At 39.1% G+C, this 17,363-nt stretch overlaps 1 protein-coding gene across 3 annotated transcripts in view; it reads right to left on the bottom strand.

Moving 5' to 3' along the window:
• The window catches only part of PARD3B (par-3 family cell polarity regulator beta), a 1,417,836-nt gene that overhangs the window by 612,870 nt on the left and 787,603 nt on the right, over window positions 1–17,363 (bottom strand). For 2 of the 3 annotated variants that reach the window (XM_006889111.1, XM_006889110.1), the window contains exon 11: window positions 9,619–9,804. The exons of the other annotated variant lie outside the window; for it this stretch is intronic. In XM_006889111.1, the coding sequence (XP_006889173.1) occupies window positions 9,619–9,804 (186 nt within the window). The remainder of the gene's footprint in view (window positions 1–9,618; window positions 9,805–17,363) is intronic. 3 annotated transcript variants of the gene reach the window in all.

The following is a 17,363-nucleotide window of genomic DNA, read 5'->3' as shown; positions in this document are numbered from 1 at the left end:
AGCGTTTCTCATTTGTCCATAATAGCCCTCAGCAGAGCTATTCACATTGTTCATTTGTTAGAAAACCACTTTACAGTTTTAGTTCACCAAATATTAATTTTAGTCACAGATGATGCTCAAAAAGGGCTTGCAACACCTTTTACTCAAGTGCTTTGAATACAGCGTAAGTTTTGTCTCCAATAAATAAGCTATTGAATTTACAAACTGTACTAGGAGCAATTAGTTAACACCAGGCTAGTTTGTATATGTTCATAGAATTTTACATTTTTAAAAGTGAAGCCTGATTACCCTCTGTGTGCTGGCCACACTGAACTCTTGTTCAATTAGTCTCACATACCTTTTCTCTATTCCAAACCTGGAGAATCTCTGCCACATTTCACTGACTTAATAATTCCTCAAAAATATTTTCTGGGTAACTAGAGGATCACCAAAGCATACATAATTAACATGCTTCCCTGCATTAGCAATGGTTACCAATGCTGTAAAGAGTGGAGAATAAAAATTGGTGGTGGTGGTGGTAGAGATGGTGTGTGCCATTGAGTTGGAAGTGACTCCTAGCTGATCGTCCAGTGTTTCTTCAGAGGCAGTAAATCACACAGGAAGAGACTGCTCATTCGTTTCGCATGGACCAGCTGGTTAATTCAAGCCACGAGCCTCTAGGATTGCAGTGTAGAATAAAAATTAGTATATAAAAAAATTTCTGTTCCTCTGTACCATCGAGTTGAATAGATTTACAGTTGAACCTCCAGCAGGCTTTCAAAGGCAACAAATCACACAGCAAGAGCCTGTCCATCTTTTTCCTGCAGAGAATCCAGTGGATTCAAACTGTCTGCTCTTAGATTGACAGTGCAACTTCTTACTACTAAGCCACTAGAGACAGATAATGGGAGTTCTGGAGGTCTAGCCTTTAGGAAGCTGTGATGCTAACCCTAACTCAAGACCATGCCTCTCCGGCAGTTCAATTCCACCAGGTCCAAGGTGGAAGAAGGAGCCATCTCCTTCCATGTTACTTTAAGTCCTTAGAAACTCAGTGGAGGGTCAGCTTTGAGGTTATCCCAACATAACAATAGTGAGGTTGAGGAGCTTTATGTATTTTTTTTGTTAAAAGCAGGGCAAAGAGAAAGCCAATATAAAATCAGAGAATGATCAGCTTGATTGTCACTAGAGAAAGGGATAACACAGACAGGTAGAGAAGAATTGATGGAAATCAGAACTGCAGGGAAAAGGTGGGAGTGTGGTTTCATTATGGGTATAAACATGGAAACCCATGGGGAAAAAGGTATACGGATATTTAAATGAAAAATGAATCTGCTTTGTGACTTTCATTCAAAGTACAATGGGGGGGGGATACCCCATAGAATCAAAATCACTTTTATATTATGGCTTTAAAATGTATCATATTTTCCATTAAAATTTTTCTTTTGGAAAAACATGGCATCTAAATAAATGCACTGTAGTCGCTAGCCTTTCCTGAATCTTACAACTTTTGCGGAGAGAAAAGTTTGACATAGTGATGCAGGGACCTCAGGAGTGTCCTCTGACCACTGAGGAGACAAGGCCATTTTGTGTGTGCTGCTTTCTTTCGGTCCCCTTGCACTTCCATGTCCGCTCACCCCAACTCATACCAACCAGAGCCTAGAACCCAGGTGATGAAATATCCAGCTTTTGAGTTTGTTTGTTTTTTGCTTTTGTTATTAGGTATTTTAAATGTTATGTGTCACAAATGTATCACAAGCTGTTTATAAGCTAAGAATCCTTTTCTAGTCTTTTTGTAATTTATATATGAGCTGTTCTCATGTTTATGCTAAAATTGCTTGAATTCTGTGGTCACTAGAAAAGTTGACCCAAAGTAGGCTGGAAGAACAAAACTGTAGCCACAGCATGAACCCAGTGGATATATTTAGCCTCTAAAAACCAGTACTGAAGATGAATATCGCTTTGAGGTTAAAGGTACAATTTTCAGAGCCAAAGCATCTTCATAACAGTATATTAACTTTTGCAGATTACAATTTTCTTTTTGATTGGAACTACCAACTTGTATTTCTGCAAACCCACTGAGAAAGCCATGGAGTCCAAAATATACATCAAAACAATGTAGAGGTCCCAACATTTATTCAGCATAGTGTAGATTTATCTCTACATTTCTTTGCACAAAATAGAAAATGTAAAGGTGATAAATACTGACAAGAAGCAATGCTAGAGGGTGACAATGTGAGATTTAAAAATTATCTTTTATAGTACTGCAGAAAATTTAGAAATGATAAACTTTACTATATGAATTAATATACACAAATATTTATATTTCATATTTTTGAGAAGAATGGGTCAAAATCAATGCCATAACATAATTGCTAAGGCATTTTGTAACATTTAAGTTAGTGGTTTCATTTTGAAGATTAAGTTCTTATTGGGTATCAAATGATTGTGGATTCTTCCAGGCGAAGCTGTCCTGCTTTAAGTTGTCCCTAAATGTATCACATCTTCATGGGCTACTTCTAACAGCGAGGAGCTTCAATAGTGTTGTTTCACACACCCAAAATACACTGCCCTCTTGTCAGATGTAAAAGCCTGGAAAATGCTGGCTACGGGAAGGATCTCCAATGTGTCCACTAGAAGGAAACATCAATTTCAAGAAAAATGGATAGTTGAAGAAATCATTTAACATTAGTGTTCCTTAAAAAGCTGTCCCTTTTATCTCCCTTTGAATGCATTAATTATAGATCAGCCACATGATTTATAGATACCAGAAGAGACGGAGGTGGAAATTACTCACACTCGGAACTCCTACTGGACTCCTGTTAAGTACCTTGGATGCTGTTAAATGCTCCATATTACTAAGGGATACAGACTCAGGATTAAGCCACATGTTCCCAGAAATTTTAGAGCTGAGAATAATCACTTGAAAGTGAACTTGCCAAGAAATGACATTTTTGTAATTTGTAAATACTGGCATTGCCAGTATTCGTTACAATTTCCCCCCCACCACACCATTGCTAAATGATTCTGATTGTGAAAATTCTGCACCTCTTAGAAGGAATATTCCAAATTTCCTAAGCATACAAGAATTGAATTACTTAAATAATGTCTATTTCATATTCTGAGTACATGCATTTGCAATTAGCTATGTCAGGCATTTTTCTTTCATTAAATTTCATTATCATCAAGTGCTTTTTATTAAGCACAAACCTGGCTAATTAATTTTCTAGAGAATAACAGGTATTTTAAAATTCATTCTCTTTAAGATCCCTTTAAATAACTTACTCAATCCATGACATTTTTTTTTTCCTTTAGCAAGAATTGCTTTAAATTTTAATTTTCACTTTATCTATAACAAATTTTCTATAAGACACATTCCACTTCCAAAGTTAATGTATTAAAATTTTTAAAAATGTACTTTAGAACTAGTACAACATACTCATGTCAGGGACCTCTCCAGAGTACTGAAGAGCAATACTGTCAGCCTGCAGACTAAGGTGTTCCTCCTTCAGGCCCTAGTCTCCACAATTACTTGCTATGCGTCAGAAATCTGGGCAATGATTAAGGATGATAGAAAGAGACTTGATGTCTATGAGCTGTGGTGCTGGAGAAGAGTAATGAATATACCATGGACTACCAGAAGAATAAACAGGTTTATCCTAGAGAGAGTAAAACCAAGCTGCTCCTTGGAGGCAAGGATTCTGAGGCTTCATCTTACCTATTTTAGGCATGTTGCAAGGAGGGACCAGTTTTTGGAGAGGGATGTCATGCTTTGGAAGAGTGGAGGTACAGCGCAAGAGAGGAAAATCCAAGATGAGATAGATTGATTCAGTGACTGGGGTAATGGGGCTGTGTCAGAGACAATAAGGTTGGCACAGGATAAAGCAGGGTTCATGGCTATTGTACATAGGGTCTCTATGAGTCTCAAGCGACTTGACAGTACATAACTACAGCAATATAGTATTTTAGTTGTTGTTGTTGTTGTGTGCAGTTCAGTCAGTACTGACCCATAGCTGACCCTCCAGCAGGTTTTCAGAGGTAATTAATCACATGGAGGAGACTGCCCTTCCTTCTTCATGGAGCAGCTGGAAGATTAAAACTGCATGCCTTTAGGTATGCAGCCCATCTTCTTGCCACTAGGCCACCAGTGCTCCCCCCAAGTACTGTACTAGCAAGCTTCAAAAACAAAACCACTACTAACCCAACTATATATTTTTTTCCTAAAGCTATTCTTTCTCAAGGTAGAAGAAACAAGTAAAAGAAATAGATGTAAATTACATCTTTTCCTAAAAATATTCAATTCATGTAATCATCAAAAAGAAAGCAGGAAAAAGTCAGCAGTCTCAGAATTCAAAATATTCAGCATATATTCATCTAAAGTTTCAAACTGATCATTAACACTCGTATTTGTTTCTCTGGAGGGTGTGGGGGGAGGGAATGTATGTTTTATGTGAATTTGGGGAAAGATAAAAATTTCTTCCTAATTATTTGTTTTTCTAACTGTAAAAAAGCCACTATTTCATTCTACTTAACAACAAGAGAACATTAATTTTATTTGTTGCACAAAAGTGAAATTTTTAGACAATTACTCCTCTGAACACCATTTTATTCCAATCCTAGCTCTCCGTTCATTCCGTTTACATGTCAGAGTTTTTGTTGCGGTGGTGGTTTCAGCTCTAGAAGAAATGACAGAGCACCACAAAGGAACACGGGAACTCTGGTGGTCTCGTGGTAAGGAGCTGGGCTACCCACACAAAAGCAGGTGATTCAAATCCACCAGCCCCTCCGTGTGAGAAAGACAGGCAGTCTCCTCCTGCATGATGGACTGTCTCTGAAAACCTCCTGGAGGCCCAGCTATGAGTTCTGACCCTACGGCAGCCACTACATGGGGCAAGTGGCTAAGAAGAAGGACAAAAGCCAAGACAAAATGACAAGCATCCAGTGTATGCCGCTGCTGGCTGTATGGATCCTATGAACAGCAATGATTTAGTTGCTTTAATCAATGACCATGTGGACAGTGACGGCACAGTTAACTAGGATGCCTCTGAGGGAGCCACCCAGAACTCCATATACCAAAGCAGCTCAGAGCGCACGTGTGGTGACCTGGCATAAGAGAGGAAGAACTTCTGGGCTTTCTTAGCATGAAGACTTAGAACTTACATACTGCTGTAACTGCTGTTCAGTCAGCTCTCACACATAATGACCTTACATATACCCTAAAACAAAACAAAAGAGTCTGGTCCTGTTTGGTTTTCAAGGTCTTCTGTCCCTTTGTGTTCATTACTGAGGGTATCATGTCATTCTGTCTCGCTGATGATTTATTTTTGCCACTTTTCATTTTTTAATGGAAACCATGATGCCCTTTTCTAGGGATTAGTCTTTTTTGATGTGTATAAAGTCAGCATGATAAAGTCTTGCTAGCCTCACTTGTAAGGAGATTTCTGGTTTTATTTCTTCTAAGAGTCTCTATTCATTTTTCTGGAAGTTCATGGTGCATTCGATATTCTTTGCCACCACAATTCAGATGAATCAATTCTATCTTCTTGTTCCATTGTTCAGGTTTCTCATGCACGTGAAGGGACTTATTTAAATTTTAGGATGAGATTAAGCCATGAATAATCCTGAATAGAGTAAAAATATCATTCAGCTTTCTTTTAATCACATACAAGTCTCAATTTTTGAAGCACTAGATACTCTTCAAAAAGTGATCTACATCTCTATTAGAAACAATGCAAATAAGAAACAGAACGATGTAAGAAGGTGATTTGAGAGGCAAAAAAAAATGAAAAATAAAGAGGCTCTTAATTATAGTTGTGGTCAATCGAAGGCTTTACATCTGGCAAGATTTTGTTTACACCAGTGGGATTCCCCAGGAGAATGTGATACACAATATCCACAGAAAGAATTTGGTCATACTTTTCAAAGTAGTTTTCAAAAATCCACCTTCCCTAAAGGGAAAAACACCTTGAGAGCCAATTAGTGGTTTGAATGGCCAGAAGAAAAACATTGAGCACCAGCAGAAATATTATTTTGTTGATTTCGGTACCAACCTAAGGCCAGATGCTAACGTGGGTGCTCCCAATGCTTATCTCCCCTCTTCTCCAGGGACACTGAAGCCTGCTACATTTGTATCTTCCAAAAAGGGACCGGAAGAAAATCTCAAGACAATTTTTGTAAAACATAATCCTGAACCAAAGAACAGGTGGCAATTTTCTGAGAAGTAACAGTAGTTTATTGGAAGAGCAGAAAGAAAAGAGAAAAAAAGACTGCCTCTCCCCTCCACCACCAAGTGGATCAGATTTCTCTGTGCGCAAAGCCAAGTCTTTACCCTTTCACACTGCAAAAGGTAAACAAGACAAATGGATACTAAGCATTCACAACAAGGCTAAGTCCATGATTGATGTCTCTTACTGTTTAAGATCAGCTATAAATATGCTGTCCAGTGTTTTTTAACTGGGTGATCGTCTGACTCAGCAGACCAGTGTCAGGAAAGAAATTTACATAAATGGCAAGTGGAATCTTTCTGGAACAAACAGGACTGTTAGAAACTGCTTAGGTAAGGAGAGACTCACTTACACAAACATTTATATACATATTAAAGCTGCTTGCCAGTATCTGCTTGAGCTTAAGTTATTGCCCATAAAAAAGCTGTTCAGTATAATTTCCAAAAAGTCATTTCAGATTTAATTTTACATGGAATGAATTCTGCAAATAGAGCTGTCATTAGGAATCAGAGGCCTAATGTCTAACTGGAATTCACAAGTAAGACCAGGGGTCCATCCACAAGCACACACATTTAGGTGGCATGGCTAAGGATGGAACATATGATACAAAACCCTTCCGGGTGATGATCTTTACATGAGAGACGTGGATAATATGAAAGGGTCTTCACTGCAGGCCTGCGGAGCACAGACTGCCGAGTCTGACTGCCTGGGTTCAAATCTTGGTTTCATCAATTCTTGAAGATTCAGTGACAGAAGAGGCACTAAGCATGATAATCTGCAGCTTTCCCTTTGCTAAAATGACATGATAATAATAGTATCATGGTGTGAATGTGAAGAATACAGTGAAGGAATCCATATAAAACATTTATTACAGTGTCTGGCATACACTAAGCATTCACGAAATGCTCATTATTGATAGTCATGGTGCTGTTATTAGTGCCGCTTTTATTTTACTTTGTTCCTGTTTCTGTATTTCAGAACCAAACTGGGGAAAGACGGGGAGCTTGTCTGATTGAATGACTGGTGCTATGTCTTTACTTTCCTCTGCACCCACACCATTGTCAGGGAGCACAGTCTCACTGTGGGTGAAGTGTCTTCTCTCATTGGAGGTTCCGTTCAGCCTTGTGACTTGTTTTGGTCAGTGGTGTATGGAAAGCGATAGCATTAGAGGTCTCAAGAGTTGTTTCCCATTTCTACTGGCCCGCTGACACTTTAGTCATAACACAAGGGAAACATTCTTGGCTGCTTGGCTACACCAAGTAAGGAAATTGCTTGGAGTAGCCAGGGTTTTCCACCTACAGTGAGATAAAGAGCAACCGCACAGAGAAGGACTATTGATATACACACATGGCTGTTGTGTGATTATTTCTTATGATGCAACAAAAAGCAACCTGCTATAACGAGTGAAATTACAGTTACTGATCTATCATGTATTTTTTTCATTGCCCAGGAAAAGGGCATTGTCTCAATACCTAGGTCAGATTTGTTTTGGGTGTTTTTGTTTGTTTGTTTGTTTTTTCCAACAAAGGCAGAATTCAAGAAGCAGAGATACTTCGACATAGTCCACCTTTCTTCCTTTGGCTTTGCTTGGGAGTGGAAACACATTATTGATAAAGATTGTTTCAAAACATTTAACAGTAACTAGAATCTTAACAGAAGCACCATGCTGAGCACTTAACATGCATTTTCTTTTTAACCCTTATAATCTCATGCACCAGGAGTTGGCTCCAATTCATTTAACAAATGAGGATACGGAGATACAGTGAGGGTTAATAGCTTGACTACATAAAAAGAGGTAAAGAGTATTTAAGACAAGATTTAAACTCAAAAGCAGTCTCAACCAAGGCATGAGCTAAGGGTGTGGGGATGAGGATTATGGTGATGATGATGATGATGATGGTACTTATGGAGATGTTCTATTGGATTTCCTACACATCTTTTAACAGGAACACTCAGTCTCATTTCTCTGCCATGGAGTCACTTTGTTGTTAAGTGTCATCAAGTCGAGGATCACGCCTAGCAATTAAGGAACAAGAGATCTGAACTCTTTCCTATTCGGTACCATCCTTATCATCCTTGACACATGTGAGTCCATTGCTGCAAACACTGTATCAGTCCATCTCATTGAAGAACTTCCTCTCCTTCGATTACCTCCCACCTTTCCAAGCACGATGACTCTTTCCAAGGAAAAGCCTCCCTTAACAACACGTCTGAAGTATTTGAAACAAAGCAAAGCTTCACCACCTTTTCCTCCAGGGAACATCCTGGCTGTATCACCTCCAAGATGTATCTCTTTGCTCTTCTGCCCGACAGTCAGCGTCTTCTCCAACACCACAACTCAACTGCATCAATAACTCACTCACTGGGTGACTTGTTGTTGTTTACCATTAAATTCAGTTCATCTCATAGAGACCCTATGAACGGCTGACCTGACCTCTGCCCTATCCTGTACCATCCTTATCATCTCTGACACTACAGCCCTCAGTTGGCAGCACAACATTTTACCAATCACACCTCTCATCACTGCTGAGATGAGCACAGGGTTTTCTCGGACTCACAAACCCTTTCATTGGGTTTCTGAGGCTGTAAATCTTTGTAGAAGGCAACTGTTCATCTTTCCTGGAGGCCCTTGTGCATCCAAGCTGCCAACTCTTTTGGTTAGGAGGCTGATAGGCGTTACACATGATGCCACCAGGCCTGCTATTACTCTACCCATTTTACAGATAAGGAAATGGGTCACAGGAGGTCAAGCTCCTTGCCCAAATTCCCATGTAGAAAGTTTAGACACAAACAATACAGTTCATTGTCTAAGGGTTTTGCTCTGCTAACAGCTATGACCACACTGGCCATCCCTTTATGTGAAAGGGCAGAATAATTTTCTTTCTTTTTTCCATGAAAATATATAAGCCTTGCTAAGTGTTCAAAGGCAAATATGCATTCCCAAAACTGTTATCTTCAAGTGTAAAAAATGTGATAAATGACCTTTAATTTACACTACAATCACTCTCAGGCTCCACTGAGCTTTCATTCTTGCATGTACAATTTTCTTATTTGCTGCTTTTATGTTTACTTGGTTTTAGTTTTGTGAATTTTTTTTTCTAATTGTGTATATTTATAGATTCGACTCTGTCAGGTGACAAACTCAGAGGAATTCTAATGGAGCAATAAAAGAAATATAAAAAAGAATGCTAATGATGGCAAGTCTTTAGAATTATCTGTAGGAAATAAAAATACCCTCGTCTGTTAAGAAAACAGCCAATTATTGCCCATCTCTATTCACACATGAATTTTCCTCATTTGGGAGGATGGCCTCAGTGGTCTAAAGCATCTGATATAGATATCCTCCATCTGGTCCTCAGATACAAACCGTGTCTCCCAGTGGTGAGAGAGGTGCACACTTGCAAATGATCCTACTTACCTTAAAGGCAGCACCTCCATGGATGATGGATTTGATGAAAATCCCCAAGTCTGTTCCAGTTTCTCGGGACTTGTTCCCTTTCAAGCTGACCCCAAGTCCTGCGGAACCTGAGTCATTCAGGGGGATCTCGAAGGTGAGCTGCTCTGTGGTCTCCGGGGACAGTGCACAGCAGTCAGGTTCTCCTTTCTGTCAGGGGAAAACGTGTGAGAACTAAGTGAAGGGTGGGATGCACAGAAGCGTCAAACACAGACTCGGCCAGCTAAGGAGGACAACTGGACCTCTAGGAGCTATGATTTCATCCTTGGCAGGCAAACGCTGGTCTTCCACATGGACCGTCACCCACAGAATAGGGAAGAGCTCTGAGGGAATACTATTTGCTGGTGGTCAACAGAGATGACCATACAACAGGGCAGAGGTACACAGTTTGACATATATCACATGGATTTGGGAAATCCATAGAATATTCTAAATAATTAAAATATTCAATTCTTACATTAAGAATCTTAGGTACCAGAAAAGATCCACCATTGATTGAATTGTGTCTTCCAAAAAGCAGGCTGAAATCTTAATTAATGCCTGTTACTGTGAATGTGACCTTGTTTGGGCAAATAAGATTTTGTGCTGCGATCGAAAGGACACTCAGTTGGAAACCACTCAGTTGGAAACTCACTTGATCTACAGCAGTAGAACGGGCAATCTGTCCCTAGTCTATTAACTGCCTCCTGAAAACCCGCTGGAGGGTCACTATGGGCTGGTTCTGACTCAATGGCAAACAGCTACTACTACTATACCACTCCTTGCCTTTGAGTCAGAAGTGACCCATGGTTGACCCTCCAGCTGGTTTTTCTGAGGCTGTGAACTGCACAGGAGGAGAGTTCCTTTCTTTCTCCCTTGGAACCACTGGCAGATGCATCCCTGCAGAGGGATGGCCTTTGGGTTAGTGGCACAACTCCTGAGGGGCTTCACTGCCAGTGCTTCCTGTCTTATTAACAGAGAGTGACATCCGGGGGGAGAGAGCCACCATGTGACAGGTGAGGCAGATGCAGCTAAAGAGCACCGAGGTCCGCCAGCCGCCACTAGAGGTTAAGCAAGGTAAAGAATAAAAAGGAATTGTGGTTGCTAGGTGCCCTGGGGTCTATCAAGACTCACAGCCCTGCCAAAATCCTGAACTTAGAATTCTAGCATCTGAAACTGAGAAAAGGAATTTCTGTTATTTAAAGGTACTAACTTCATGTTATTTTGGGGGGTTTTTGGGGGGTTTTTTTTGTTCCCGAAGCCTTACAAAACCAAGATAAAACCATAGCGATAATGTGGTCTCACTGTATAAAGTTTAGTGAAGAAATACTTTCAAATTGTTTGTGTATCAATGTTATTAACAGAGAAGCATGATTTCCAATGGTTATTGTTGTTATTGTGTGCTGCTGAGTCGGAATCCATAGCTGACCCTCCCTCAGGGTTCTCAGAAGCAGTTAGCTAATCACATGGGAGGAGATTGCCCATCTTTCTCCCATGGGGCAGCTGGTGGATCAGAACGGCATGCCTTTGGGATTTAGTGAAGCTTCTAACCACTAGGCCACCAGAGCCCCCTAGTTAGTGAACTAAAACTGAGGCTTTAAACTTGCACCTTTAGCTAGTATAACTCAGTATCAGGTAGTTTTTTGTACTTAAGCAAAATAATTATGTCTAAGATATGTTCATCTCTTGTTTGACAAAATGGTGTCAAGAATGGCACACGCAGCCACTAATTTTTTTTTTTTTTAATGCAGAATATCATAGTGAACGGTACATTTAGGGTATAGGTCTCCAGGGAGAAAGATGTGATTGATTATGTTTGGTCCCAAATGTTTTTAAACAAACAGCAATGGGAACAGATAAACCCACATGATCATCTTTGCAAGTGCCCCTTCTGGAACCCTCTCAAGTTGGTAGAAATGCAAGGTTGAACCATGCTGAGTAACTAAAAAAAATCTGAAAATTATACATCCCTAGAAACCAGCAACCCATTCTAAGCCAGGAGTTCCTGCCTCTCTATAATTATATGTAGGGGCTCTCATCTTAAGGTCTCTGTAAGGGGACTCTTACATAAAATTATACATTTAAAAAATTACTGGGATTGTCTGAGTGTCAGTCACAAAAGAACAACTACAAAATCAGAAGTGGCAAAGGGACCATAATTAAAACAGAATTAAGAGGTCTGATACAGCTGACCCACTGACATAATGCTTTCAACCTCCATCAAAACTGAGAAAATCTGCTTCCCCCTCTCCTTTTTAAAATGTTTTATTATAGTATGGGAGAAAGGAAGCAGAGGAAAATAGTTCTCCATTCAACGTTTATACACATTTTGTTTCATGAGTTATAATTCCCTCAATTCCCACTTCCTCCTTTGGCTGTTTATTTTCAGTCACCTGGCTCTCCTATCCTTTCCTAGTTTTCAGAACTTTGTTTTGGGGTAAATGTTGCCCAAGGAGCATACTAAGAAGTATGTTCCTCATGAAGCCATTGACATTATTGACATCTCTGATATTTGCCTGTAAGGTGAACCATTGACATGGGTGGATTCAGGTCCAGGTTTGAAGGGTACCTCTTTCTACCAGACAAATGAGCTTGGTATTTTTTATGATTTTGGATTTTGTTCAACATTCTTTTTTCACTTTATCCAAGATTTTTTTAAAAAATTGTGATGCCAGTCAGAGTAATCAGGAATAGTAGATTGCACCACCCACCGTCTGGTTCTTTAGTGGAGAATGCTGTGTGGGTGGTCCATTATTCCTTTAAACGATTCCTCCCCCCCACCCCCACCCCTTGAGTCTTTGATTTCTTCCGCTCTTCTTTGCTCCATACGGGGAGAAATCATCAGGCCACTCCCAAGCTTTAAAGATACTAGTGCCTAATATAGACACTATAATATTAGTGTAGAATATAGACTTTCTGAATTCTGTTGTGTCACAGGGGATAGACATAACCTAGAACTATAGTCCTAAACATCAAAGATGAATGGCTCAGTGTCTCAAGTCGTTTACTTACAGCTAAGATGTTTTCATAACTTTGTTCTCTAAATGCTCTACCATTTAGATTGATACATTAACAAGTACATCTCCTTAGAGACAAGGATGGTGATACTTAAGACATCATGCTTAGAAAGGTGGGAAGGGTCAGTGTGAGAAAGGAAGACCTTCAACGAGATGGACTGACACTGAGTGCAGCAATGGATTCTGAGCGCCAGAGATGGTGAGACTAGGACAGGATCAGACAGGGTTCAGGTCTGTTGTCCATAGGGTCACTATGAGTCATACTTAACTCGACAGCACCTAACAATAACAAATATCAAATCTACATACTCTCATGGGATTATTCCTATTTGCCATCGTTCATATCGCATGTCTAACTTTGTATCACTCACCGAGTATAGTTTGAATTACTGTTATTGAAGGATCACATACTAGTGTTTATCACCATTACCTTTTGATCTTGTGCATCTTCCAATGACTTGCACTGACTTGTTCCTCTTGTGCTGACATTTCCCTCCTCTTATTGCTTCTATGTGGCTTTTCCTTTCACCCAAAATGACAGTTAACGCACAGTTTGAAGCTCTGGTGGAGTAGTCCCCAGGGAGCCCTGTGGCTTGTCTAAAGGCCACACCACTCTAGAGGCCGGAAGGCACCAATAGCCCTGATACAGCCAATCTCCTGCTACTCCCTTTACAGCCTCAGAAACCCCATATGAAATCTCAGATATGAGCTGGTTCTGACTTGATAGTAGTGAGTAAATGGGTGAGCTAATCTTTACTTAGTAATCACCTTCTCTCTTGCACTCATTCTTCGTGTAGCCCTCAAAGAGTGATTCTTTCTGTGTAGAAACATTTTCTTGACTATTTGTTAGCCATAGTTAACTTTTTTTTTTCATAGTTAACTTTTAAGAGTTTTTTTCACTTAACTGTCTTGTAAATGAAGTGAGCTGTAAAGATTTTGACAACAGGTTGTTTCAAAGAAATGAAACTTCATTGCTTTATTTAATAAACCCATTACAGGTTAGCTCTTTTAACTAACTCATTATATTATTACTTAAGAAACAATTCAATTAATTGTCTCAACCTAGCTATCTTTCATTCAGCACAGTATGAGTTAAAAACTAAATGTAAACTATTAGCCTTCATTGTCTTCCAAAATGCCCAATTTAGAATCTATAACATTTATATCAAAACATAATATCTTTTCTGTTTCCAGGTCTCTCTGGGATTAGGTTAATTTTATTCTAATAAAGTTCTATTAAATTACAGTGTAAATTAAAGAACAGCTATTCTTTCTATAAACTTGAGAATCCCACTTTAAGAAGAACAAAGAGAACATTTCTTTGGTTTTTATCTACCAACAACTAGTTTTGCTTGTGTAAGATAATCAAACTACTTTATTGCATAATCATATTTATTTAACTAAGATCTCCTCCCCAAAATTATAGTTAACTCTTAGCAGCATTACTAAATGACATTAACACTAACACCTTTCATTTGGTAGAAACCAAATAGAAATGAGAGTATTATGGTCATATTTTCTTCTGAAACTTAATTTCGCTTTTCTAGTATCTGAGAGTTAAAAATACATTCCTAACAGTAACAAAAACATAAAGACAACTATTGGCTTACATTAATGGTTATGTTCTGGGTACTTTAAACAATACTAGAGCCACAAGTTAACAACAAATTTAGAAGATATAGTATCATGCCCATTTTACGGATAAGGAAATAGAGGCCCACAGCAGCCAAGTACTACCACAGAGACTGTCAATGCCAGAGCATTGGGGAGTGTATGAGGGTGGCTTCAGGGTAGGGCTTAGACTGACTAGAATGTTTTGTTGCTGTAAACCAGCATTTGTGAACTACCGTGAATGGACCTGGTCCCAAGAGATTCCAAGAGAGTTTCTCACAGTAATAATAAGAGATCATGCAATTTTATATTCTCAACCCAACTCCAGAAATGTTTCATATCTTTGGTATGCTACACGAAGGTTGAGTAATAATTGGTGGCCTACAATTAAAATAAACTTCCCAGTGGAAAAGGAAGACATTACAGTAGTTAATGCAACCATTTCCTCTGTGAGAAATAAATGTTCATTTCCAAATGTAAAAAAAAAAAATCAATATGCTGAATGCCTTCTTCCAATAATCTTGGTTCCATTCCACCAACAGCTGTGAAAATTAATCACAAATTTAGCCAGACAATACCTTAGTAGCAGAAGAGCGAGGGACATAAAGTCTTCACAATGCTGGAGACACAAGGCTTTTTTAGTGGTCTGACTTGTCTGGAGACAGTGGCACTTCATACCCAACTGTCTGGCTCTATGTCTTTCAAACTGAGCTCTTGAGCAGTTTGCTTTACTTTATCCACGATGAAGCCTTTTGGGTTCCTACAATTATGTTCAGCATGTCGTTGTGTGTCATGGAGTCAGAAGTGACCCAGTACTGACCCTCTAGTGAGTTTTCAGGGGAAGTAAATGGCACAGGAAGAGATTGCCCATCTTCAAAGGAGATGCTCGTAAATTTTAGTATGGGGTTTCTTTTGAGCTTTATAGGATATCCATAAGCATCTCTGGTCTCTGCTTACTCTCAATGGATCTCTCAAAGGAGAAACTAATCTATATTGGAGGAAGAGTAACCAGGAAGATCCTTAGAGGTAAGCATGATAAAACTTCATTTCACATACTTCGGGCATGCTGTGAAGAGGTACCAGTTCTCAGAAAAGACATCATGCTGAACAAAGCATAGAGTGGACCCTCAATGAGATGGACTGACACAGTGAGTGTAACAATGGGCTTGAGCTTGCTTTAGACTAGAACTGGACTCTATAGGATATTTAAGGTTGTGACCTTTCAAAATTAGATTCCCAGGCCTCCCTTTTCAGTCATGTTGGTATGAATTAAAACATTAAATTTATTGGTTATTGTTGTTGTTATTAAGTGCTGTTGAGTCACCTGTGACTCATAGCGACCCTATGTACAACAGCCCTAAACCCTGCTCTATCCTGTGCCAATCTTACTGTCTCAGACACACCTACCCCCCATTAACCCAGTCATTGAATCGATCCATCTCATCGAGGGTTTCCTCTCTTGTGCTGTCCCTCCCGCCTTGCAAGCATGATGTCCCTTTCCAAGGACTGGTCCCTCCTTAACAATATGTCCAAAGTACGTTAGACAAAGCTTCAGAATCCTTGCCTCCAAGGAGCAGCCTGGTCTCACCCACTCTAGGATGAACCTGATTGTTCTCATAGCAGTGCATGGTATATTCAATACACTTCTCCAGCACCACAGCTCAAAGACAGACAGACAGACAGACAGACACACACAAATAATTTTACAAATGCTGCTTTTTACTTATATGAAACTCCAAGAGAAAAGATGTTTACCAGGCTATACAAAATAAGATGTATGTTGTTCTGTGATTTTATGAAACTTTTTAAAGAATTATAGACTTTTGTAAACATAGTAAGGATACAAAATCTATTAACATGTAAGAATGTTACATGATTAATATATGATATTAACATCACATGAGAAAAATCCTTTGTCGTACTATTATACTGTCAACTACAGAGTAATTGCATGTTTATATTGACATACATACACACATATCTCTAAACATACAAGTAATATGTGAATATATGTATGTCTAGATGACAATGGCAACATGTATATTTCAAACACATAATTACTCATTGCATAGATGCTAATATATTTATGCATATACATATATATATGTCAATATGAATACCACTATTATTCAGATATATGCACCAACAACCAGAGCCAAGGAAGAGGAAATAGAAGATTTTTACCAACTTTAACAGTTGGAGATCAACCGAACATGCAATCAAGATGCATTGATAATAACGGGTGACTGGAATGCAAAAGTTGGGAACAGAGAAGAAGATTCAGTAGTTGAAAAACATGGACTCAGTGACAGAAATGGATCTGGAGAGAGGATGATTGAATTTTGCACAATGACTTATTCATTGCAAATATGTTTTTTAAGAGACATAAACGCAGGTTATATACATGGATTTCACCTGATGGTATGCATAGGAATCAGACTGATTACATCTGTGGAAAGGACAGCTGGAGAAGCTCAATATCAGCTGTGAAAACTAGGCCAGGAGCTGATTGTGGAACAGACGACCAAGTACTCATATGCAAGTTCAAGCTGAAGCTGAGGAAATTTAAATCAAGTCCACGGGAACCAAAATATGAATTTGAGTCTATCCCCCCAGAATTTCAGGACCATCTCAGGAACAGGTTTGAGGCCTTGAACACTAATGAGCGAAGACCAGAAGAGTTGTGGGAGGATATCAAGGTTATCATCCAGGAAGAGTGCAAACGGTCATTACAAAGACCAAAGAGGAAGAGAAGATCAAAATGGATGTCAGAAGAGACTCTGAAAATTGCACTGGAGCGTAGAGAAGCCAAGCACAAGGAAGAACTCAAGATACCAAAGAGTTGAATAGAAGATTTCAAAAGGCAGCACAGGATGACAAAGTAAAATATTAAAATAAAATGTGCAAGGAGTTGGAGTTAGAAAATCAAAAGGACCAAATTTGCTCAGCATTTCTTAAGCTCAAGGAAATGAAGAACAAATTCAAACCTCGAGTTGCCATAATCAAGGATTCTTTAGGAAGAATATTAAATGATCCAGGAAGTATTAAAAGAAGATGGAAAGAATATACTGAGTCACTGTATCAAAAGGAATTGGCAGACAC

Source organism: Elephantulus edwardii, unplaced genomic scaffold (assembly GCF_000299155.1).
Source record: "Elephantulus edwardii isolate Elephantulus edwardi_28Jun2011 unplaced genomic scaffold, EleEdw1.0 scaffold00075, whole genome shotgun sequence".
NCBI classification, from domain to species: Eukaryota; Metazoa; Chordata; class Mammalia; order Macroscelidea; family Macroscelididae; genus Elephantulus; species Elephantulus edwardii.
This window is presented reverse-complemented; position numbering and strand designations above follow the sequence as displayed.